Below are 24141 nucleotides of genomic sequence, written 5' to 3' on the forward strand. Positions count from 1 at the left end.
GTTGCAAAGTGTTCTTTGGCAGACGCAGAAGAACAAATACTGTAATGCGGATAAACTTCGAGAAGAGGATATGAGAGGACCGAGCCCTGCCTGAGCGTTGCTGTCCTCGGAGGTGTGGAGGGGATATCTGACCCCTACAACGCCCTAAAGTACAGTGTTCCGGTTGCATGTGAAACACCAAATCACACGTCCTCTGCCAGACGTCCTGCAGGATTCATTATTTGCAGAGTCCCCAAAATAGGGGATGGCATGACAAGCTGATGATCTATGGCTCTGAGGAAGCAATAAATCTCCAGGAACAGCCCGCGATGCTCGGAGCACGAATCCTGGTTCGCCTGAAATGGCTCTACACGAGGCATCGAGAGCAATACATATCTGCAATCGACCTGCAGGCAAAGCTCGAGTGGCTCTTGTTGTCTTTCCTCCTCCAATCTATCGACTGGCTTGGCCTCAAGCCCCTTGGACCCCTCGGCTCGGTTGGTCGTCTGCTCCCCAGGACCGGGACGAGAATGGAAGTGGAGTAGGATTACAGGGGCCGATTTCCAGCGCCAGCTTGCCGTTCAGCAGCAGCAGAGTTCATGGCCTTCCTTCATTCTCGAAGCTATTGGATGGCGCAGATGGTGGGGGAAAGTTTCAGCTGCTGAAAAGCCAACGAGACGCGCGATCCGTGCCGATAGGCCTGACAAGAGGCGAGGCGAGCTCAATCATATACGACGGCTGCTATGGATGTGCCACCTGGGTATCATCCATAAATGAATTCCAGTGGACAGGTTCAAGGCGTTGGGGGATCTGCAGCCTTGTGTGCAGGCAGGGTCCGCCATGGGGTGAAATCTGCTGGCCGCGTTCGATAGACCTGCTGTTGGATAGAGGCTCTTTGAGGTGATAGGAGAAACAGGCACCCTACTCGAGTACTCTTCCAAACAGAACTATCGTACGACTAATGATATTGTTCGTGTTTAGGTGGCGATAATATGTTCCGAAATGCTTTGGACGTCCACTTGATTGAAGACCCAGCCTTGCCGCCACTCGGCCCTGCATGCATGAGCTGAACCTTCAATACGATCAAGGCTGATATGACGTCTTTGGACCAGAATATCTGGAACAAAGCTCCGAAATCGATAATAATCTCAAGGCGCGTGCAGCATCTCAAGCTTCCCATGACTGAGGAAAAGTCAAAAGACGAGATGGGCAAGGTCCGGCCGGCAGCCTTACTGTATGTACTACTGTACTTGGGAAGTGCATAAGCTTCTACTCTACTGTAGCTTGAAGAATGATGTGATTTACTGCAACCTTAAACTCGTCTGGGTTTAAAGGGATTAACTTTGTGATGAAGATATCCATTCAAGTTTGAAATTAGATTACTGTAGTAGTAGAAGTGATTGAGGATACCAAAGCCGAAGCGAAGGATTTCTCAGCCTCGCCGCCAGCCTCGCTAAGTTTTCTTGCAAAGGTGCATTTTACTGTACTGTACTGTACTGTAATCCTGGCCGCCACACTGTGCTGTGCCGTCGTCGCCTCCACCCAGCTGCACCTCTCAAGACTCCCGACGTCCACGTCCACTTCCATCTTCCTCTTCCTCTTCCTCCTTGCGTGCATGTAATGTACTGCGTATGTATGTCACTGACAACCACTCAAACTCACACCAAACCAATAGAACGTACATCTTCTTCCTTCCTTCCTTCCTTCCTTCCTCATACAGATATGCAAAAGGACCGGGACCCCAAACCGCAGTGCGTGCATTGCTCCTGCATCAATCTCGTCTCGAAGACTCGCCAGATCTGACTTTTCGTCACCTACTCGTACCGTACCCTAGCTACCGCACTTGAAACCGTCCAAGCTTGTTCTCGAAACCCTTCCAGGTTCTAGCCACCTTCTCACATATTTCCCTAAATGATGGAATGTAAGCGCGTCGACACATCTCCGCTTGCTTCATCGCACAGCCGATGACGGTCAATAAATACCTTACCCGATTTACCAGGTCTCTGGACTGTTGACTGATTAAACGGCCGTCCCGGACCAAGAACGAACAGACGAAGAAATCTCCGAGAGACGACCGATGTTTGGATGTTAGGTCCGTGCCTATTGTTGACCCGAGTTGCGTTTGCGTGCTACAAACAGTTCTATCCATGATGGCGGCGGCACAGGTGCTCGTCGATGCTCTCGCTTCTCTGAAGAATCCTGATGGGACTTTACAAGAAGGCAATCGGAAGTTAGCGTAGGCCAACCGTTCTCTTTATGTGTTTGGATTTTCCTGGTGGTTTTGTAGCTTCACTGACAAGGAAATACGAGGACTCAACGCAAGCTGTGAAGACCATACTTTCCTGTCTGTTACATGAAGGTATATTGCCCAGCGGCAAGTACCGATAGTGATCACTCGATCGAAGGGACGGCAATATCAGTCAGGTGCCTTTTGTGTTGTGTTGCTGTTGAATTTAACACTCGTTTGGGTCATTGTAGGACCCCGAAACATTGTATTGTTTTGTTTACCTGCCCTTCATCTTCGATTCTTTGGTCACGCGCCACTTGATTTCCTCTCGTCGAGAATTACATGTTGCGGATACAAAAGGCTGTAGCCCCGGGTGCTGTTTACTATATATGGGTGTCTTCTACCTCAGCACAGCAAATTCTGTCACCATTTCCAATAGCACATGCAATCCTCCTGTGACTTTCTGTTCCATCTCATCATGCAACTATGTCTGTCTGATGGGACTGACCGGGCTCTAGACTAGGTGCCCTTATCTCACAATTGACACATTCAGAGACCGTCGACATTCGACTTCGGCTTAATGCCATGAGCACACAAGGATTGCCAGAGAAAATACCTGCAGAATTACACCACAAGATTCTAGACTATATCAGCCTTGAGGATTCCATGAACCTGCGACTTGTGCGGCTTAACTGGAGTAGAAAGTTCTCGAGCGTGCAAACTTCTGCGGAGATCGTTAAGCGGCACTTCACCGAAAAGCACGAACTCTACACAGAAGAACTTAGTGGGCTGGAGGATGATGACAGGAAATTGATCGCTGCTAAGAATCTCAAGATCTGGCTTGATAATATCGTTAAGCAAAGGTTGCGACGAGTCCGCGGTCAATATGCATCTACTTCAGTGTACTACTACACGGAAACGCCGGCAACAGAGCAGTGGGGTTCGCCGCAGTACTGTAATGGAAGGATATCTTACTTGAGTCTCGACCAAATGCTGGTAGTGAAAAACATCTGCGGCGAGTTCACAGATCGATTTGCACTTCCGCAGCGAGAATTATTTAATCAATGGCTGCTCTCAGACGAGTGCATTGTGGCAGTGTCGGGAAATCAGTAAGGTTTTGATTCATTCCACCATCATCGTCAGCTATCAATACTTGATTACGTCGGCCTCGATTTCCTAAATTTCGGAGGTAGAGACTGGCACTATTGCTCCAACCAAGACGGATTTACGAAACATGTCAGGGGATTCTGCTAACTTCCACGAATCACATAGGCGAACGATCTACGCATGGCAGCTGGAATTACCTTTTTCTACATCTCAAAATGAACCACAGATACAACAATTGCCGAACGCTATTGCAAAGATTACTGCTCGTCACAACCGTGTAGGGATTGTACTTCGTCATGGGGAGGTATACATCTGGGAAATCGGGAGACCTAAAAATCCATTGTCAATAGTGACCCTGCCATGGACTACGAACCTGAATAGGATGAACCTCCTAGGATCAATTGTGGTATTCCATCCTTACAGGCGAGGTAAATTCCTTCCACTTCCAAGATATCATCTCCTTCATTATAAGGAATGGCAGAACAAGTGTGGTGTGCGCCGCCGATGGGGCAAACTTGGTCTTTTATGCCTGCAGCTAATATTTCATGGATTTGTACTAGATATTTTTTTCATTTATTCCTATACCTATAAACGTTCCAGTCGCTTTCCGGACTCGGGCACTCAAGTATCACAATTTGATTTCTACGAGTACGAAGACTTCAAACCCAAATCCAGGCATACGGCATATCAGCGTACTGTCATTTGCAACCTACATGGCCTAGAACCTCAAATCAGCGCCTTACAGGATACTTCCATTGGGATTTCAGAATTCGCTGGGTTTCAAGAGCTTGTTCCCAAACGAGATGGTCAATTATCTGCCAATTTGCACGTGGACGAAGACAATTTGTTTGTCCATGACACACTTGTTGAAATCGAGCGCGAACAGACCGGATCTAAAGGTAATTTGCTCGAAAGTGAAAGCGCCCTTCTCTCATTTGACATGGAAACAAAGCAATTCCAGTGTCACAACTACTACCGGCCATGGCATAACATAGATCCAGGCTGGAATGAACCGAGGACGGAATCCCTGATCTGGCGAAATATGACCTTAAGCCCAGTCTACCGCTCAGACATAGCAGCGGAGAGTCCTCCGGGAAAAGGGAGACACTCTACATGGGTTTCTGATCAGTCAGTGCTGATAAGCTTGCTTTTAGGAGAGACAGATCTCCTCGTCACCGCTGTACACCACGTCCCTAGCCCCAACAAACAGGCCAGCGAAATATCCTGGTACAAAGAAGAACAGGAGGGCCAGACTGTTGTACATCGGGCAGAGTTATCTGCCCAGTTTCAACAGCGAAAGACAGCTTTCCACTGGGTCGTAAGCCAAGATTTTACTCGCGCGGCACGTAATGAGGTCGAGAATGACTTTGATTCACGGCACCGTTCCGAGGAAGTTATTCCGCCACGGATTTTGAAGGGGGATGACCGTTTTGTCGTCTTGTTTAGTCCCAAGGGGTATTTCGTCTGGTGCTTTGATTCAGATGCTCGCCTTGGTATCAAAGACTCTGAGAAAGACCCGACTGCGCAAAGCAATTGAACAGCTTAGAAGAACTCCGGTATGGCTCAGGAAGGGTAAATATAGCGACTGCGGTCATGATACAAATGGCAACGTAATGCTACAAGCAAGTCAACGGGTTGGCATTGACGTTGGGTGATTGGAGCTTTGGCCACGGTGAACCTGTTGTGGTGCGGTGTCGCCTCTCGCTCAGGGAAAGGGTTGGAGGCGGATTCTTAGGCATTGCTGCGAAGTGCAATGTGGCAGGTACTTGGGCATAAAGATTCCTTCATAGAAGGATGGGATACGATGTCCAGCTCTCATTGCTGCGCAGTGACTGTTGAGTGTTACCTGATATGACACTGTATCACTCACAGAGACGCTTCCCTGCCAAAATTTGACGATAAGCGTGCTGAGATGGTGGTAAAAGGACTAAATTTTTCCTCACTCCATGGTGACTTCAAAAAAATGAATGTCCTGTACAATTGCGAAGTACCTGAATTCCAAAATTCTATGTAGTCTAAGTTTTTACATTCCCATGTGCACCTCAAACGTCGCTCCGAAGAACTATGCAGTCCAGCCCTCCACAGCCTCATCAACGCTCGCTCTGTAAACTTGCTGAGTCTTGCACTGCTCCAAGAAAACCTTGTACTTAGCATCGAGCAGCTTCTTCTCATTCGCATTCTTGCCCGGCTTAACGACCTTTCCAGGCTTGCTCATACGATCCATGATACTCCACAGCGCCTCGGTATTGCCCTCCTTATCGGCGCTCGCTGCCTTTGCACCAAGCATAGCCGCGCCGTGAACGACAGCAGCGTGGACGTATCGTGGGATGAGGACTGGCATACTGCAGGTTGTAGCCATGAGCTCCATGAGGATCTTGTTTTGGCATTGGGATCCAGACATGAAGATGCTGGTGAGGGTGTGTCCGGACTCGTTCATGGTCTCGACGATCTGGCGGGTCTGCATGGCGATGAATTCCATGGTGGCGTAGTAGTAGAGGGCGAGGCCGTCCATGCTGCGGTCGTTGGTGAGGCCGATGACGGAGCCGGTCATGTTTGGGTCTGCGATTGGAGAGCGATTGCCCCAGAGGTCGCCATAGAAGAAGAAGTGGCGGCCCAGGTAGGAGACTGATGGAGCAGATATCTTCTCTTGCATTTCTTCCAGGTGAGAGTTCAGGTAGTCATAGATGCTGGTATTGAAGGACTCGGCCATTGACATGGTCTCATTGTATGCCGGGTGAGTTTCAAGAACGTGGCGAAGGAGTTCACCAGTAGCTGATTGACCTCCCTCGGCCATCCAGAAACCAGGTAGGAGGACATCTCTGTAGGGTCCCCAGACACCTTCGACGAAGACGGGGTCCTTAGACATAGCCAGATGACAAGTTGAGGTCCCAGCTACAGCCGCAAGACGACTGAATGCTTGTGAAATATCGTTCTTAGGGACGTCGGTATCAAGCTGGTCAGAGCCAAGATTGACTTTGGCCCCGACTGTTCCAACCCAACCAGCATATGCGTCAATGACGCCACTGCCAACAGCAATTCCAGCTGGGAGACCAAGCTCGTGACCAGCCTTCTCGCTAAGCGTTCCGACGAGTTCTCCAGCACTCATATATTTTCCATTCTGTCGAAGTTAGTGTGTTACTCGGTAGTGGAAACAAGGAATATGAAAAGGCTCACCACCCCATCAACTCCACCCATGCGCTTGAAGTTGTCTTTAGCCAGATCGCCCAATCCAATTGTCTCGTAGAAGTCCTCTTGCCACCCCTTTACACTACCGTCCACCCCGACAGGCACATAGCCTTGCTTGCACACAGTGCTGCAGAAGCTCCTGATCTCATTACCAGTGGCCAAATGTGTCAACGCATCTGCCAAATCGTAGAACTTGCAACGATCAAACATCTCGGGCGGCATATGGTTTTTAAGCCAAAGAACCTTCGGTATCTCCATTTCAATACTCATTTTACCTCCTACATAACGAAGGAGATTGTGTCCTGTGGCATTGATCTTGGCTGCCTCCTCGACGGGTCTGTGGTCCAGCCAGAGAATGACGTTGCGATCATTACCATCGTTAGCGAAGTTGGGACCAGTGACTGGCATAGGTTCGTCGGTGTCGTTGGAAAACACTGCCAGAGAGCAAGTGGCATCAAAGCCGATTCCGCGGATGGTTGTAGGGTCAATGTTGTGCTGGCTCAGTGCCCGCTGGACACAGGTACAAATACATCGCCAAATATCTGTTGTAGACTGCTCATAGTATCCGGTCTCTGGCTGCCAGAGCCCAATGTTCTCTGTTGCCACTTCAGAGAAGTCAGCCTGGGAAAGCTCTGGAAAATAGGCTACGTACAAGCTTTAATGTCACCAGAAGCATCAATGATACAAGCCCTGGCACTGCCAGTCCCTACATCAATGCCGATGTAGTGGTCAATGTGAGGGTTCAGATCGTTGTGAGGACTAATTTTGTTTAGCATTGTCGAAGGTAGGTACAATGTAATGTAATGTAATGAAATGCTTACTCCATCGAGGCCTGCCTCGAGGGCTTCCTGAAGTTTTGACGGAATGGGATCTGGGCCATCTTGGATTACGTCGGAAGCTGACTATCGATTAATACTGGCTATTGCTGTCCGTGTCAGCTAGAGCTTCTCTGCTCTTCAATTGGGTTGGTTGCCTGCCAAATCCGTGCTGAACCATGCCTCCAATTTGTTGAGCATGGTATGAGCGCGGGGTACAGACCAGACGGGAAGAGGAGAAGGAGGGGTTGACGGACCTAGATGCGATCCAATGAAAAGAGCCAGATTACTGACGACAGGAACACAGAAAATCGTGTTAAAATTGCCTGCTTGTGATGATGATTATTGGGGGCTTCTATGACATTAATCCAGCTTGTTGAGATGAAGAATGCAGAAAGTTTCTCGAGCTCAACAGTGTTTTTGTTAGGAGCTCCGATCCTCGAGCTTGCACGTCACCGGTGGACCCTTTTCCTTTGCCCCCACCTTCTCCAAGCTCCAATCTGTCCGCCACCATAACTGGGGCGCATCCCTGAATAAGCAGGGTCTAAGTAACACTTGGGGAAGTCATGGTGTAGATCTTAAAACAGCTCTGAATGTTTCAAAATTGGCAGAAGACTTTGCAAAGCATTGTGCATTAAAGTCTCATCGATTTGCGGCTTCTCAAAGCCCCCATGATGGACGTTTTCACTGCTGTCGGCAAACTTGCCGTGCATCATATTTGATGCCAAGCCTCGCCAAGCCTCGTCTCGAGGTCAACATTCAATTCATTCACCAGGATCTGATATTTTGCTCGCAATGTTGTACAATTCGTATTATCTCAATCCTTCTCTCCAGGCGCTCTACTTCCACAATTTGCCAAGAGACACTTCTTTGTCGTCCTTACATCCACGGTTTTCTTCGGCAAACTACGCGAGGAGGGAGCCGAAGGCGACCGACAAGCGCTGTATCTTACGCGAAGCGTCGCGAGGAAGGAGCCGAAGGCGACTGAACCCTGTGCGCGCCGCCCTTCTATGACGCTCCGCTGGCCCTCCGGGGGCCACTGCCGTGGAGGCCGTCACCCTGACGGGGCGTTACTAAGCATCGCGAGGAAGTCCTTAGCAACTAAATAAAGCGTCGCTAAGATTAAACTTTTAAGGTTGTATTTTATGTATGCGAACAGTGCCTACCCGAGGTGGTTTATAAGGCGGTCATCAGAAGCGCGCAAACATCGTGCTTCAATCTTCAACACCTAGATACTCGGTACAGGTACTCTGTACCTTTTGGATGCAACCAGTCAGACAAGGTCTGACTTTTTGCATCACAAAATGTATTTGGAGCAGCTTGGCAATTATTGCCTGAAGTATGAGAGATCTCTATTATCCGAATCGTGGCAGACCATTGACTGTCGATGAGCTCAAGAAGTGAGTGAAGCAAGTGGACTTGAAAGGAGTCGAGTCGTTGCGTCAAATCGATTTGTATGGGCTTTGGAGGGAAGTTACATACTACCGACCTACCTGCCTCGCGAACGCACTTACTCTTTCTGTTTCGGGAAGCCAGCGGAGATGCACTTTTGGAAGGAGCTGGCAGTACCTTCCTAAAAGTATTTGATTCATCTCTTCCCACTTCATCTTCCTCTCTTCTCTTCTTCTTCACAACCATCAACCTCACTCTCGTTTCTTGTAAATTTGTCCCCTCCTATCTTCTGCGTCGATCAACTCTTCCTCATCAACCCCTCGAGGTCTACTGTCAGACGCTGTCTGACCTCAGTTGCTACTATGGGCGACGCTGCCGTCTTTAATTCATCCGATTTCGAGGTGTCGGGCGATGATCAGCCTGCGAAGAAGCGTAAGACAGGCCACGGCATCGCCGAGGCTATCCTTCGCAACCAGCTTATTGATCGTCGGGAGTCAAAGAAAGCCTCGAGAACTCTGAAGTTTGCACACGGCGCCCCTGGTACTCGATCACTTCACGACGCCGTTCTCATCTCTTGGGACGCGTACTGTCAAACGATTGGACATCCGTAAGTACTGCCCGCCCTCGTCGAGCGTTTCTCAACTAACTTCAATCAGAGTCAAGGAGTGTCCGTCAGGAGAACGAATCTTCCAATATATTGATACCATGATTCGGAACTCCAAGTCTACTATTGCTGGAAAGCCCTCAATCTCCCTCTCCGTCGTCCGAGCTCTGCTGTCGCGGCTCATCAAGCTTCTTATGTTTCGTCACGAGAACCTCCTCGAGTCCTATACCAAGCATCACCTCACCCGCATTGAGGTCCATCTGCAACAGCTCGTTACTAAAGGAAAGCTCGTCCGCGGAACTTGGTACAGAAAGCAGTGGCTCTCTTTCATGACGCTCTTGAGGATGGGTCAAGGCTGGTTCAAGCGTGTGATGGCTGAGGGTACCTACTCATGGGATATAGTCCTGTCCAAGATCGCAAGCATTGTCACACAGAGCGCCTTGAGTTCAAGATCTGGCGACATTACCCGCACCCAGCTCTATGAAGGTTTCGAGTGCTTGTGCTGGAAGGACATCACCCTGAAGCTGGATGAATCTTCTGATCGAGGCATGCCGAGGGTTATTGACTTGAGAGGAACCTTCATGCTGAGATTTACCAAGGGCTTCAAGTAAGCAAAATGACCCTTCAAGAGTGCCATGAACCCTACTGACTTTGCATGGCAGGGATGTTCGGAACGCAGACCAGCCAATCTACTGTGACCCTCTGTCCAACACTTCGCACAGCACCGTCTGCTGTGTCAAGCTCCTCCTCATTCTTGCACTACGCTTGGGCTACGTCTACTCTCCAACCTTGGACGGTGTTTTGAGAGGTGCTGCTGCACGCGCTGATGGTACTATTCAATGGACTCAGCCTGACGCCCCGGTTTTCTCACAGTTCAGTAAGGGATTTTCACCATTTCTTGTTCTGGACAAGCCAGCCGGACAAGAGCAAGTTCGCCACTCTCTGAAAGAGATCGCCCATCTCACCGGTATGTTGGAGGACCGTATCGACACCAGGGCTCTGCGCCGAGGTGCACTACGGGATCATGCCTACGCCAAGAAGGCATTGGTTGGAGCACCAACTGTCGGCGTCGCTATGCTTGCAAATCATAGCAACACGTCCTACAATATGGGCACAACCAGAGACTATGTCGGACCGCTTGAGGTGTCCTCGTATAACCAGCGATCCGAGGCCGAGCGTGCTGATCGAATGGCTCCTGCGTTTGCGGACGAGGGCCCATCCAAGGAATGGCTTCGAAAGTTCAGTACCAGAGAGATATCTGAGTATATGACGGAGAATGGCATGGATCTCAACGACCGCATGCAACGCAAGACGGCTGGAGCGCGGATGAAGAAGGAGAGGGAGCAGAAGTGGCGTGACGTTGCCAAGGACAACCCTCTGCGACTTCAGACAGCGTCTGAAGCCAATGTTGGCGGAACCAAAGGCTCCCATGCAAAGAAGAAATCAACACTGGCTCCGACAGTTGCGTCCTCTTCGACTAATGACACCGACGATGTCGACATTGATAGTTCGATCGAGGTTGGACTTCGAACGCTTGACATCGCTCCCCATACGAGTTTGGAAAGTCTCACAGATGCTGTCTTTCTCGACCGGGGAGAGAACAGCAGCGACGATGATTCAAAGATCTCCGACAGCGTCGGAGATGACACGGCTGACGAGATCGACCTTGTGCTACAAGATACCCTTGCACTGGAGTTCCAATCTGCTTCAGCTACTGCCTCTGTATCAACATTCTTGGCTCCATTGCAAGGCGTGCAGCTTGCTCACATCGAACAATTCAGCGGCGACGATTTTGTTCGTTTCTTCTCGCAGATCAATCTCTATCAGTCAACGCTATCCAGCTCCAGATTCAACCGAAATGACCCAGAGGATCTGAAGAAGTACACGCTTTGTGGCAACAGCCGAGATGTAGCCACACCTTGGATGTACCCGTGCCCGCATGGCTGCGGATATAGCAGCATCTCGGAACATAACGTCGAAGAACACGAAGTCAATTGCAATGGACAGGCACGAGAGAGACCAGTCCCATGTCCACGTAAGAACTGCGGTAAAAGTTTCAAAAACGAGGAGACTATGAAGGCTCATGTTCACGACGTCCACGATTATCGACCAATTGCTTGTGAACAGTGCCCAGATCAGCCCGACGTCCTCTACGATACGAAGCTTGCACTGAGGAATCATCGAGAGAAGGCACACAGCGACCCTATTCCAGAGCAAGACTGTCCCCTCGTTGCGGACTGCAAGTTCACAACAAAGTTCACTTCCAAGAGAGCTCTGAAAAAGCATCTCAAGTCCAAGAGTCACAAGCTCACCACGGCGCAGCTGAAGGAGCACGTCCGAGACTCACGTAGTGACAGGAGACAGAAGGTCGGTAAGAAGAACAGACCTAAGGGATGGTACTTGGAGCAGAATGATGATGAGGAGGATGAGTGAGGGCGGCTCATCGCTGAGATTTGAAGTATTATCAAGAGTCGATGAGAAAAGATGGTGCTTCGAAGATGGGTGGTGACTATTGTTACGGAACTGGCGGACCTCTTTCATATCTAGCTGTTTTCATTCCTACGTTGCAAAATCATATGTACGTTCTTAGCTGGCTTGCTTTAGCATTATAGTGTGTACGTATCCACATATGCATCATTCATGGGCACTAGCAATTACAAAGCATAGGCGATGCATTCCTTTTGTCAGACAGTGTCTGATTCTCCAAACATCGTTGCATTTGCCGCAGCTCGGCCTCCACGGCAGTGGCCCCCGGAGGGCCAGCGGAGCGTCACCCCAGATTGATCAACATAGAAATACTTCAACTCTTTCACAGAAGCAGTAAAAGCAGTTAAGGTATCAATTATTTTTACATGTTTGCCTGATGAAAAACCCTGTCGTTCACTTCCAGAGCTTGCCTAGACTAATGGCTGTGTCATCGTGCTTGTTCAAGACCTTTGCTGTGGCAAGATCGAAGTCTTCCTGTGTAACATGGACACGCCTCTCTCTTAAAGCATACATGCCTGCTTCCGTGCACACACCCTTTAGTTCTGCCCCTGAACACCCATTCATCTTCTCCGCAATCTTGGTCAAGTTGATACCACGGGTCAAGTTCATGCTTCGGCTATGAATTCGGAGAATATCTGCTCTGGCCTCGACAGTTGGCGGTGGGAACTCGATCTTTCGGTCAATACGTCCGGGTCGGAGAAGTGCAGGGTCCAGAATGTCCAGTCGATTCGTAGCCATGATGACCTTGATGTTCTTCGTTGGCTCAAAACCATCCAGTTGATTCAGGAGTTCCAACATCGTACGCTGAACCTCCGAGTCGCCACCGGATGAACCTTCCACCCGAGATGATCCGATAGAATCGATTTCATCCATGAAGATGATAGATGGGGCATGCTCTCTGGCCATAACGAACAGCTCTCGGACCATCCTTGAGCCTTCTCCGATGTATTTCTGGACCAACTCTGAACCTGACACTCTGATGAACTTGCAGTCGGTATGATGCGCCACAGCTCTTGCTAACAGGGTCTTTCCAGTTCCGGGTGGACCGTACAGAAGGACGCCCTTGGGTTGCGCAATACCAAGGGATTCGAAAAGTTCGGGATGCTTTAGACCCAGCTCGATAACCTCCTTGATCTCCTTAATTTGTTGATCTAGACCTCCAATCATATCGTATGTACTGTCGGGAACCTTCTCTACCATCATGAGGGATACCAGGGGATCGACGGATGAGGGAAGCATCTTTTCGAGTTTGTACGAATCAGAGAGCAGTGTAACCCGCTTTCCGACGGTGAGCTTGGTAATGTCGACATTATCGGATATATCGACAACTGAGTAACTGTTAGCTTGAATACACTCGTACCCTCGCCCGTTTTGACAGCCATACCATATTTGCCTTCTGGGTGCACCTTGACCAATACCTTCTTCGTTCCCATAACCTTCACGACCTCACCGACGTATGATCCAGGCTGCTGTAATAATCCAAGCTCCTCTCGCAGGAGTCGTACTATTGAGAATCAGCTCCAGAAGTACCGCGGTGATTATGAAAGAATATACCTCTTGAATTGTAGTCATTTCTCTGAGCTTCCAATCTCCGTAATACCGCTTGACCCTGAATGATCTCCAGCTTCATCCCCTCGATCTTATTGTGGAAATAGGTATCGAGCGCCATGGTGGCAGATATGGTGCTCTGATACTGGAGATAACGGTAGTATGCAGATGGACAACGGGTGTGGTAGGTTGAAGATGAAGCTCAGGGTTGCTTGTTGATGTTCTTGCCTCTGCGACCCTAACTTTCATACCGAGCTCCAGCGCAGGCAGGCCAGGCCAGGACAGGCACCATCGACCGCGTCGCGGGAAGGCTGAGGCCGCAAGGTTCGGCTCAAATTAGCCTGAGGCAGCAATTGCGTTAACCCTTGTAATCACGTGCAGTACGTCTAATTGGCCAAGACCAGGGGTCCACCAGTCTCCGCTCCCTTCCTCCCGCGGGCAGAAGAAAACAAGCTTGGGCTTGGCTTGGGGCGTGGAAAGCGCGCTTCAGATGGCAGCTGTTGGCTCTGTGCTGAATGGTCAGCCGGCATGCAAGCTGCAGCAAACGTATGCACCCACCACAGAGCAGTATCCTCCGCAAACACCTCGTGGGATATCATCTGCTGCTGTCCGATGCGGTGGTGTATCTAAGACAAGACAAGACAAGACAAGACAAGACAAAATCCAATCTGCGATTCTCTTCCGTGTACCCATTGCCACTCATACTCTCTGCACATTGAGATAACTCTCCCATTCCATTGGCGCCTTCCTTTGCGCGTCTTTGTCTTGTCGAATGCTTTCCGGACTTCCTCCCACTTTGCGATCAAGGGATAGCTCACCAGCGGTCTACAGCACGAGTATATCGGGCTTACTGCTTGCAGTTCCCGATTCCGTTTATTGATGCCATAATACAAGACTCCGGATTTGCCTCGAAACGACTGCAACATGTCTGGCAGAGACAACAACACTCCGGGTGCTCTGAGAGATATCCAGAATCCTTTCGATATGTCAACTCCTACTTCCCCGACCGACATTCGCCATCCTCTCTCCAGAGTAGAGTCTGCATCAACCGAGCGACTCTCTGAAAGCTTTCAGTCCACAGATACAATCAGACGACGACCAGAACCACAGTCATATGGTATGCAGCAGACATTTTTAGCATCGGATGAGCCAGTGGAGCTTATTTTCACAATTTTATACAGTCTCAAGACTAATTTGCTTCAAGGATCCATTCTACAACCGTCCGCTACTCATAATTCAGAGCACCGAGCGAGCGAGTCTTCACAGACAGGCGAACGACCGCAACCACAAACCTTGGAGACATCTCGGTCTATCCAACCCATCCGGTCACCCATGCTAGGTCCAGAACGAGGTCGAGGAGGACAACGACCAAAGAAACCCGGAATGCCCCGTCGAGCTTCCTCCAATGTACAAGCACCACACCGTGGACAAGAATTCTCGGTGGATGATGACGTGACAGAAATAGAGGATGACTTAGCCACAAGTCGACACAGTGCTACTGGATTCGGGTCTCTCAGACATCAACCATCAACCGTGCGGCGCCGACCAACAGCCCAACCTACTCTCCCAAGGGTTGACTCTTCCCGTGGTGGAGAGGAAGAGGCTGAAGCTGTAGCCGAAGCAGAGACCGTAAGTGCAGCTGGGGATGCAACACTGGAAGAAAGTACGAGCGATTTTGGCGGGGAGGGCACGGTTCGAGATGTGGACGACATTACCCCAGATGAAGATGAAGACGACGACTTGAGCGACGCAGAGAGCTTCACGTTGAAAGATCGCCAGGAAGCCATCAACGAAACCCATCCTTTCGGTATTCGTATTTGGAAGCCCGCGCTGTATAAAAAGAATAGATCGGTACAAAAGACCGCCGAGGGTGACATCCACTCTTCTCCGGGAGGTAGAGTCAGCAAGTGGCTTCTGTTCTTCAATATCCTTTGGACGGTGTGGTTCGGCTGGTGGCTTGCTCTGATAGCTTTCGTCGGAGCTGTAGTCTGTTTCATCTTTGGTGCCGCACCCAGTGCAATTGAGTACGGCCGTGTCCTATGGGGCGTTTCTGGCTATCTATTCTACCCTTTTGGCAAATTCGTTCGGCTAGAACAGGACGAAGCTTATGCTGAGGAAGACGAGGGCGAAGGGCGGAGCATTACGGAGTATGAGCAATGGCAGAGTGGTGATATTGAGGATGGTCGACTTTTCTTCGGCCCACAAGGTAATCGCTCTATAGTCGGTCGCTCACGAAGGAGCATCGACTCTCTCGCAAGCGAGAATGATAGTCTTCTCGGACGTTCAAGAAGGCGATCTGCAAGAGAGAGCTCGGAACGGCCTCTGAAGCGCAGACTTTTCGGCAGAGGCGAGTGGAATACTGGCCGTGTCATCTTCTTTCTGTTCTTCTACGGCCTCATTACTCCGACCTTGTTCCTCGTCTCTGGCATATGTTGGTTCCTTGTCTTCTGGATTCCAATGGGCAAAGTTACCATGCTTTTGTTCTCCCACCTACGACGGCATCCATTGGCACTCTCATTTGAGTCTGACTCTGATTACTCCCGCGGTGCTATTCCACACTCGTCCATTCTACTCTGCACCTACCGTGCTGTGGGAACAAAGTACTGGAAATATACTGTTGACGGAACTAATATCTTCTTGATCAATCTCATGGGCGTGGTACTTTTCGTGATTTTCGACTATTGGGTCCTTGTGGAGACTCTCCACTGGGAACATTTGACGATCACTGGACCTCCATTCCTCTTTACGGCAGCTCTGGCCTCCATCATTCCGTTGGCGTACTTTATTGGCCAAGCAGTCGCCTCTATTTCTGCTCAGTCTTCGATGGGTCTTGGTGCCGCCATCAACGCATTTTTCTCAACAATTGTAGAGGTGTTCCTTTACTGTGTAGCCCTGAAGCAAGGAAAGGGTCAACTCGTTGAAGGAAGTATCATTGGAAGCATTTTCGCTGGTATTCTATTCCTTCCAGGACTTTCGATGTGTTTCGGAGCAATCAAGCGGAAGACTCAGAGGTTCAACGCCAAGTCAGCTGGTGTTACCTCCACAATGCTCCTGTTCGCAGTCATCGCTGCGTTTGGTCCAACACTGTTCTATCAAATATATGGAACGGTAAGTAAATCAGATTCCTTGACACTGCAGTAACTAACCATGCTTTAAGCACGAGCTTAACTGCCTGAGCTGCGTCGATAACAATGATAATTCGCCAAGTCGAGACTGTCGTCGGTGCTATTTCTCTCAAGTCCCCGCGCTAGATGATCGGTTTTACCTCGAAGCTGTCCGACCTTACTGCTGGTTTGCAGCCGTCCTGCTGTTCCTGTCGTATATCATCGGATTGTGGTTTACTCTACGGACACATGCAGCAGTTATCTGGAACAACGAAATAGACGAGAAAAAGTTTCAAGAAGGTCAACATACAGCTGGCCAGCAGCAGCCAGTTGGTGTTCCCAATCATGGACGACTTCAGAGACATGGCAGCACCCAGAACAGCAGCTCAGCTGAAACCCATGGAGCAGAAATACGCGACTCCCAATTGTATAAGCGTATTCTTGGACAGTCACTGAAGCAGGTTGGCCTTGGACCACGCGAAGGAAGCCGAAACAACTCAGTCAACGAACCAGCAGCCTCTGGAGCCAACGGTTCGGCACCGACGCCGCATATCCCGCCTCCCAAAAGCAGTGGTGCAGGAAGTGCCAGATCTGATGTTCAAATCCCTGGATTCTCCGAGGCACACAACTCTAATTTGGTCCGCGAGGTTGCTGAAATGGCAGCAACGGCTGCTACAATTGCAGCGAAGAATGCTACAAAGGCACCTCGACGAACTTCTACCCTAGCTAACCTGCCGACTTCGGCATCTTTGAACAGACCTCCTGCGCTGAGGACTGGTGTTGTCCAGGACATTGAACATCCTAATCCACATGAAGCTCATGCAGGAGGCGGGCATGATGCGCCGAACTGGAGCAGAGTCAAAAGTTCAATCATTCTCTGTGGAGCCACTGTTCTTTACGCACTTATTGCTGAGATTCTGGTGAATACTGTCGATGTTGTTCTGGTCAATGTTGCAATCGACGAGAAATTCTTGGGAATAACTTTGTTCGCCCTTGTTCCGAACACCACGGAGTTCTTGGTAAGTTTGCTCTATCTCAACATTGCTTCATCTCTAACGCTGAGCAGAACGCCATATCGTTCGCCATGAATGGTAACATTGCCTTGTCCATGGAAATCGGATCAGCCTATGCCCTTCAGGTTTGCTTGCTTCAGATTCCAGCCTTAGTCCTTTTCAGTGCCATCAACGCCAGTACCCTCATCGGACCTGAATACACGTTCAGCCTCATATTCCCACAATGGGATATGGTTACGGTCATTCTCTGTGTCTTCCTCCTCAGCTATATGTACGGCGAAGGAAAGAGTAACTATTTCAAGGGTTCCATCCTCCTCCTCAGCTACCTCGTCGTCATCGTCGGCTTCTACTTCTCTGGCATGACAGACCTCAAGGCCATGGGAATGAATCGATTTGATGTCATGGAAGCCGGAGGAAGCTACAAGACTATTGGCAGACGCCGAGCTGGAAACGCATTTCAACAGTAATAAATGGACTAAGTACATATTGGCACCACCATTCATATATCCTCTCATTTGAGCGCTGGCGTTTGGGAGATTCTGCTGAGCGCTCTGATGTCATGCTGTAGATACCATCAGTCCTTGCTGAGCACACATTTTCTTCTTCTCGTATGTTGTTTCTCGCTGTCTCTAGAATATGGAGGAGTAGCATTTGTATGATAGAACCGGTTGCATTAGGATGGGGATAAAAATTAATTGACGGATTTTCTATTGATGTTAATTATCTAACAAGAGACTCTCCGATTCATGGCGGATCGGATGCGCGTCTACAGTGATACATCGTCCCCTGGTGGTCATTAGCTGGTCAATTTCCACTTACTTTCAGTGATGATTGCTTGTCACGATTGCCTCCTGCATTCTCTCTCCAATCTCGATGTTGACCGCTCTTCATTGCAAACGCCACAAGTCTGATTGAGGTACTGCCCAGCTTCGATGATTAGCCCGAAGCGCTGGAATCCTTCATGCTCATAGAACCGTAATCGAGCCCTCGACCTTAGAAGTGGATGTCAATTATCATTTCCTTTCCTATCTTCGGAATAACGTATAGGAATTGGTAATTGCTCTGTAAGATTACTTTACAAAGATATAAAATTGCTGATTGCTGCAAGTTCTGAACTTCGAATTAGCAAGCACGAGCGGCAGAGATCTTAAAAGGTTCTGGTATCTCCATTCACTAGTTCACGTCTTGAAGGTTGTGTTTCGCAAACTTAAGTAAACATGCAACATGTTGGTGTATTAACAGGCTTACGAGTCATCCCTGGAAGTTCAATTGCTCAGCATATATGTCTTGTCAAGAGCGAGTAGTCTATTTCACCTCAGGATAATGTTCTGACAACCCAACATCTACATCTACACCAACAGCCCTTCCTCCTCCCTCTATGCACCAACATCCTTCAAACTCTTCACCAAATCCACAATACTCTCTTCCAACCCTCTAAACTTAATACCCAACACCTCCTTTGCCCTCTTATTATCAAATCCATACACACCCCCCTCAGGATAATCCCCACCCTTCACTCCCTCAGCCGGCAGCTCATCCTTATACTCCGGGAAGTTCTTCCTGATAATCTCCGCAATCTCCTTATTCGAGAAATACCCCGCCGTGAAGAAGAACCGCTTGCCACCCGCCTCGGGCAGTTCCATAGCTTTCACGTGTCCAAGAGCTAGGTCGCGCACATCCGTCCAGAGGAAGACGCCCGTATCGGGGATAGACTCCTTATTCTGGCCTGTGATGAGATTCCTAACTCTCTGGTTGGAAGTATTGAGCGCAGAAAGATCATTTAGGTAATGCACGATCGGACCCAGCACAAGAGGCGGACACAGGGTCGCGATGGTGAAGTTAGGCTTCTCCTTCTCCTGGAAGTCCCAGGCTGCTTTCTCGGCGAAGGTCTTGGACGCACGGTAGCCGGTGCTGGGGTCCTTGCCGGCTTGGTCTTCAGTCACTGGGTTCCAGTCTTTTTCGCTGTAGACGTAGCCTGGTGCGGTGCCCTTGCCGGCGTCGACGATGCTGGCGAAGGAGGAGGTTATGACGACGCGTTTCACCGTGGGGGCATTCTTTTTGATGGCGGAGAGGACGCCTTTTGTTCCGTTGATGGCTGGATCTAGGAGGTCCTTTTTGGTGTCTGTTACGTTGAAATGGAAGGGGGAGGCGGTATCTGTGGAAGTTAGAGATTGCCCATTCTCGAAAGGTATTTTGAAAACAGGACGATACGCGTCCTTGGAAATTATCAAGACAGCTGAGGATGAATCTTGTACTTACGAATAACAGCCTCCAGTCCATCAATCTTGACGGCCTCATCAAAAGCTCCCTCAACCGCAATATCCTCTACGATCTTAAAGGAGAGCTTATCTCCAGCGTCCGGATGGGCAGATTTGATTTTGTCGGCTTTGGCTTGTGACCGGACAGTGGTGATAACTGTGTGTCCATTCTTGAGTAGAATATCCAGGACATGCGCGGCGATGAAACCGCTTCCACCTGTCAAATTTATTAGTATTCTCGTATTTCTGTGTGATGTTGAGATGAGTTCTGCGGGCGATAGTGGGGTGATGGAGGGGTAATTTTCATGTTGGAGTTGGAAAACCTTACCTGTGAGAAGAACTCTCGTCATTTTGTCAATTGATTCTCTGTAGGCTCTGAATCTGATTTGGTATGTAGGCGTAAGAGATTGATGCTTTGTTTGAAAGATATAGTTTACGGTGAGGATAGAGAGCGCCGGCCCTTATTCTTATACATTATGTCCCCCTTTCCCCCCTCCTCCCCGCGCCTGGCAGTCCAACGGCCATTAAGCATTCCCATCAACGTCATTTGAAACCCCTATGATGTTTAACCAACCACCCCGGTACATCTGGCAGTGAGCCAATCAGATGTACAATTTTACACCTCGGGAACCCAGCCGTATTAGTGCCACAACGGCACTTTTTAAGGCCAAGCCAGGTCTGGCTGATTTAACAGATGGGCAATTATTTGAATTTGGGTTGGTTTCTGAAGCTGATTCGCTAAGAATGTTGGGAGATTTCGGCAATAATATAATCTCCGGTATTTGCGTGTTCTATGTCCACTATCGCCAGATATCTTGAACGAGAAGAGGCAAAGTGAACAAATGGGTGAGTGAGTGAGTCACAAATTGCTATTGATAGGCTTTAAAAAGCTTGATTTCGGGTATCAGTGTTAGGAAATCAAGTTTTCGAATTTCCCACTGTGGATTGTAAACACCCATCTATTATGGTGACCAGACTTTAGCACTTGCACCAACTTTTGATTTGATTACGTCGTGGTTGTCTCTAGGAGGTGCATTGCAAAGCGTTCCAGTGCTTAGCAGAGACTGTCCCTGTAGTGTTGCTATGAGAACATTCGCGGTTACTTATCTTCAGAGTTGTCTCACTCAATGGCGATTTTTAGCATGCTTGCACTTTGTCAACAGGATCATGCATTCAATCAATTGCTAAGCTTCAAAGCGGAACGCCTGGTATATTTCCTTTCCTAACCATTCTACGCCATGCTCCTTTCCACCCGTTGAATTCCCGTCCCCTTTTCTCACAGACCGAAACCTTGTCATAAGCATCAATCATCGCATCATATTTCATAAGTATCATCGAGCCATATCCTTCCTCCCTTCCCATCTCCAACAACCCCTATCTATCACCAAGCGAAGCGAGCCGAGAAATAACCCAAGGCCGCACAACAATCAATCAAGAATCACTCTCGTAGCTCTCTCCATCAACAAGAATAACAACGTTAAGGCAAGCCGCGTACGCTTCACGGATAGCGCATGCCATGCTATACAACTTGTTAGCTTGCGTTCAGAGTAACAAGGAGACCGCTTGAAGAACAACTCACCAAGTCCTCTCCACATCCGCAACAACAGCACTCAGCCCCCAATGACTACACCACGCCCTCGCTAGAACCTCATTATCCTTAACACCAAACGCTTCCACCACAAGGACTTTCTCTTCATCTTCTTCCTCGCCTGCTTTCTTGTCTCCTAATTCTCCTGCCCGTGATGGGCTGCTACCACTACTGCCAGGATTAATGTTCATATTCAAACAGCCCCAGTCTCTAATTGCGAGTAGTTCGTCAATTTTTATGGCTTGATAGACGTAATCGAAGAAGAGAGGATGTGGCCCATGGGAACATGGGTATGCGGAGATGAAGGAGACGTCGTAAGAGAGGCGGAGGGGCCATGATTTACCATCGATGGCGAATTGGACGGCCGCGTCGTATGTTAATGGCTTTCCAGAATCTTTAGTGGTATCTTTGGATAATGATCGAGAGTGTTGGGGTGATGAGGGCGTAGGTGTTGTGTTGATTGGTTTCAGAGCGAGTTTTTCGATCCGAATGGTGTTCACAATCGAATACGGGTCGTGGTCGGGAAGGAGCAGTTGGTACTCAGAGACAGGGTATTTCTCGGACGGAGGACCGAGACAGTCAGACCGCTCGGTCATGCTCTCAATGTCGCTAATAGTGAGACGTTGTTTCGGTCTGCGCTGCCGAATCCTGGCTATCTGTATTCTAGCAAGATCCGGTGCTGGCCTTGCTGGCCCGATCCAGCCCCCTATCTCTCGGCAAGTGGGAGCTAACACTTTGCCAACAATTGATGTCGCTGACCAGTATGTATGGCTCCGGTACTGAAACCCGCTGTGTGGATGCATGTGGGTAAGTGCTGCTAAAGCATTACCACCTGCGTCGCTGTCACAATCGATCAGTGAGTTCATGATAAGCCCTAGTTTCACAGATGTCAGCGATGTCAACATTGCTTGGGATTGTCCCTAGACAGCTTGAAGACTTTCAAATCAGGAGTCAACGGGGTGTGCTTACATGGCATGGTACATCCAGGCAGAATCATTCCAGTAAAGTATGACATAGCATCCGAGGATCTATCTTCGAGAGCAACGTCGTCCACATCCCGTTCTTTGAGCACTTCATCTACTTTGGCGAGATTCGGCCATTTCATCGCTCTGGCAAACTTCCGCAGCGCTTTAACCTGTACTTTCTTCATGCGAAGCTGAAATCGAACTTTTCACATTCTAAATCAGCTAACTTCCTCCAAAGAAGGTCATTGCTGTGTACTGGTAAGACTTACTCTGTTGGGGATTCTCTCCCGTCGAAAACTTATGAATGCTCATACACTCTCTCCACCTCCTCACCAGCGCCAAATCCCACCTAATACAGGGAGGCAACTGGCTCAACAATTTCTCCTTTGCAAACTCGGCGTGTTGTTTCGAATGGATGCGTAAATACAACTCCATGCTCAGCAGCAATTGATGAAAGAACAGCTTATACCGTCCTTGTTCCGTGTACGTAGCATTGGCAAAGAACTTTGCCACTACTTGGTTCTCTGGCCTGCTGAAATCGATCCAATCCCTTCTTGACAGCACGACTATCAGGTCTGAGATCTGCTTTTCCATGGCTTTGTGAGGTGCTAGGATCCGGTCTGGATCGCGGAGGAGGTTCGAATATAAATTCTTGTACATCAGCCCCTCATAATCTTCTTCGAATCCTCCTTCGAGATAGATGAGCCGTTCAAGAATTACAGAAAGTTCAACTTCTCGAGGTACAACTCCAGGATCGCGAAGTTCGATCGGCGGGTTCATCTTCCCAGAAAGACTAGCCCAATGATTCAGGGTAATTGTTCCTGGTCTGACGCCATTACAGAAAGCCATACTCGGCTGTTCCAACGTTTCCCAAGGACTCGTAGCCTTTTCCAAGCCCTGAAGTCTCAATGAGTTCGCAGCAAAAGCATCCGTGTACACCTGTCCGACATCACTGCCCACCCCACCATTCCCCTGGCACGTCACGTAGAGATTATAGTATTCTTCCGCAGCATGTGGTATTGAATGCCTCACACCTTTGAAGACAGGTACACCCGAGGCAATAAGCTCCATAGCTTTGCCTTGCGACAACGCATCGTGGCGTGTGAATCCTGGAGGCGGCCATTCGCTCAATGGTTGGGGAGCAGGAATAGGACTCGCGCGGAGAGAGCTTGAGGTCGGGGGTGGTGGGCCAGATGCCCGTCGATGGCTGCTGCCATGTTCTGATTTCGCACGTCGACTCTGGGAGCTGTGGGAGCGGTCGTGATCGTGATCGTGATGATGGTGGGAATGCGTATGTCGATTGGGGTCGCGCTCGCGGCGGTGACGATGTTCGTTACGGTCCTTGTCTCTTTCTCTATCCCTATCCTTAACGCGGTCTCGTTCTTTGTCCTGTTATTTATAGTGTTAGAAGAACTCCATCAAGTGTCGATGACGTGGGGAGGAAAGTGAGGGGTACGTTTCTCGACTCCGAAGGCAGGCCTGAAGTACTACGACTTCTGAAAAGGCCGAGGATCTTTCGTTTGGCTTCGCTCATGGTGTATCATGCAGGCCACAAATCATGTTTAGAAAGTTAGGAATCGTGTGTGGTGTGCGGTGTTTTAGTTTTGTCGAGGGTCGCTGTCTGTCTTGCCGCGTAGCAGAGCGAGGCTGAGTACGAATATTTGCTGTCTCAGTTCCTTCTGCAGCCTAGAGACAGGGCGCGGTTGTGAGTGTGGATCTTCATATCCTCAGAAAATGCGAGAAGAGTGAAGGTTGGGAAGTGTCAAAAACTGAGAGAGTTTCGGCATCGTTTGCTTAACCTCGATTTTGCGGTTGTTGAGTGATTGACCGTTCATCTCACCTGTGCCGTATGCCACCGCATCGGTCTC

The 24141-nt window shown here is 49.3% G+C and overlaps 7 protein-coding genes across 7 annotated transcripts; 3 read left to right on the forward strand and 4 right to left on the reverse strand.

Moving 5' to 3' along the window:
- The first annotated feature begins 1498 nt into the window (after positions 1 to 1498).
- Positions 1499 to 5327, forward strand: ONS95_010366 (uncharacterized protein). Its single transcript, XM_058503955.1, has 4 exons — positions 1499 to 2215; positions 2725 to 3315; positions 3479 to 3741; positions 3874 to 5327. The coding sequence occupies exons 1-4, from the start codon at positions 2127 to 2129 to the stop codon at positions 4848 to 4850; spliced, it is 1920 nt and encodes a 639-aa protein (XP_058360668.1). The 5' UTR covers positions 1499 to 2126; the 3' UTR covers positions 4851 to 5327.
- On the reverse strand, positions 5328 to 7421 carry ONS95_010367 (uncharacterized protein). The gene is made up of 3 exons (XM_058503956.1): positions 7152 to 7421; positions 6488 to 7104; positions 5328 to 6431 (listed from the first exon to the last, which is right to left on the reverse strand). The coding sequence occupies exons 1-3, from the start codon at positions 7273 to 7275 to the stop codon at positions 5376 to 5378; spliced, it is 1797 nt and encodes a 598-aa protein (XP_058360669.1). The 5' UTR covers positions 7276 to 7421; the 3' UTR covers positions 5328 to 5375.
- Positions 7422 to 9068: 1647 nt separating this feature from the next.
- On the forward strand, positions 9069 to 11743 carry ONS95_010368 (uncharacterized protein; the record flags this gene model as incomplete). Its single annotated transcript, XM_058503957.1, has 3 exons — positions 9069 to 9313; positions 9363 to 9917; positions 9973 to 11743. The coding sequence occupies 3 exons, from the start codon at positions 9069 to 9071 to the stop codon at positions 11741 to 11743; spliced, it is 2571 nt and encodes an 856-aa protein (XP_058360670.1).
- Positions 11744 to 12190: 447 nt separating this feature from the next.
- RPT6 (26S proteasome regulatory subunit 8) lies at positions 12191 to 13466 on the reverse strand (the record flags this gene model as incomplete). The annotated part of the gene is made up of 3 exons (XM_058503958.1): positions 12191 to 13125; positions 13182 to 13301; positions 13352 to 13466. 3 exons carry the CDS (start codon positions 13464 to 13466, stop codon positions 12191 to 12193), a joined length of 1170 nt encoding a protein of 389 aa, XP_058360671.1.
- A 310-nt stretch (positions 13467 to 13776) lies between these two features.
- Positions 13777 to 18264, forward strand: ONS95_010370 (uncharacterized protein). Its single transcript, XM_058503959.1, has 3 exons — positions 13777 to 16453; positions 16503 to 17468; positions 17516 to 18264. The coding sequence occupies exons 1-3, from the start codon at positions 14270 to 14272 to the stop codon at positions 17927 to 17929; spliced, it is 3564 nt and encodes a 1187-aa protein (XP_058360672.1). The 5' UTR covers positions 13777 to 14269; the 3' UTR covers positions 17930 to 18264.
- Positions 18265 to 18619: 355 nt separating this feature from the next.
- Positions 18620 to 20486, reverse strand: GRE2_4 (methylglyoxal reductase (NADPH-dependent) gre2). The gene is made up of 3 exons (XM_058503960.1): positions 19722 to 20486; positions 18777 to 19617; positions 18620 to 18719 (listed from the first exon to the last, which is right to left on the reverse strand). The coding sequence occupies exons 1-2, from the start codon at positions 20068 to 20070 to the stop codon at positions 18839 to 18841; spliced, it is 1128 nt and encodes a 375-aa protein (XP_058360673.1). The 5' UTR covers positions 20071 to 20486; the 3' UTR covers positions 18620 to 18719; positions 18777 to 18838.
- Positions 20487 to 21151: 665 nt separating this feature from the next.
- ONS95_010372 (uncharacterized protein) lies at positions 21152 to 23807 on the reverse strand (the record flags this gene model as incomplete). The annotated part of the gene is made up of 5 exons (XM_058503961.1): positions 21152 to 21239; positions 21300 to 22182; positions 22278 to 22475; positions 22543 to 23662; positions 23730 to 23807. The coding sequence occupies 5 exons, from the start codon at positions 23805 to 23807 to the stop codon at positions 21152 to 21154; spliced, it is 2367 nt and encodes a 788-aa protein (XP_058360674.1).
- Between the last annotated feature and the right edge of the window lie 334 nt (positions 23808 to 24141).

This window comes from Cadophora gregata (assembly GCF_030347475.1).
Source record: "Cadophora gregata isolate MNR1 chromosome Unknown scaffold_4, whole genome shotgun sequence".
Classification (NCBI taxonomy): domain Eukaryota; kingdom Fungi; phylum Ascomycota; class Leotiomycetes; order Helotiales; family Ploettnerulaceae; genus Cadophora; species Cadophora gregata.

Excerpts from the sequence above, each read along its gene's own strand:
- ONS95_010366 (XM_058503955.1), top strand. The coding sequence starts at position 2,127 with ATGATGGCGGCGGCACAGGTGCTCGTCGATGCTCTCGCTTCTCTGAAG. Across the intron at positions 3,316-3,478 it reads GTGGCAGTGTCGGGAAATCA|GCGAACGATCTACGCATGGC; the intron begins GTAAGGTTTTGA and ends CGAATCACATAG. Across the intron at positions 3,742-3,873 it reads ATTCCATCCTTACAGGCGAG|ATATTTTTTTCATTTATTCC; the intron begins GTAAATTCCTTC and ends GATTTGTACTAG.
- ONS95_010367 (XM_058503956.1), bottom strand. The coding sequence starts at position 7,275 with ATGCTAAACAAAATTAGTCCTCACAACGATCTGAACCCTCACATTGAC. Across the intron at positions 7,105-7,151 it reads TTCTGGTGACATTAAAGCTT|TGGCAACAGAGAACATTGGG; the intron begins GTACGTAGCCTA and ends ACTTCTCTGAAG. Across the intron at positions 6,432-6,487 it reads TGGGTGGAGTTGATGGGGTG|AATGGAAAATATATGAGTGC; the intron begins GTGAGCCTTTTC and ends TAACTTCGACAG.
- ONS95_010370 (XM_058503959.1), top strand. The coding sequence starts at position 14,270 with ATGTCTGGCAGAGACAACAACACTCCGGGTGCTCTGAGAGATATCCAG. Across the intron at positions 16,454-16,502 it reads TCTATCAAATATATGGAACG|CACGAGCTTAACTGCCTGAG; the intron begins GTAAGTAAATCA and ends CCATGCTTTAAG. Across the intron at positions 17,469-17,515 it reads CGAACACCACGGAGTTCTTG|AACGCCATATCGTTCGCCAT; the intron begins GTAAGTTTGCTC and ends AACGCTGAGCAG.
- GRE2_4 (XM_058503960.1), bottom strand. The coding sequence starts at position 20,070 with ATGACGAGAGTTCTTCTCACAGGTAAGGTTTTCCAACTCCAACATGAA. Across the intron at positions 19,618-19,721 it reads TGGACTGGAGGCTGTTATTC|ATACCGCCTCCCCCTTCCAT; the intron begins GTAAGTACAAGA and ends TAACTTCCACAG.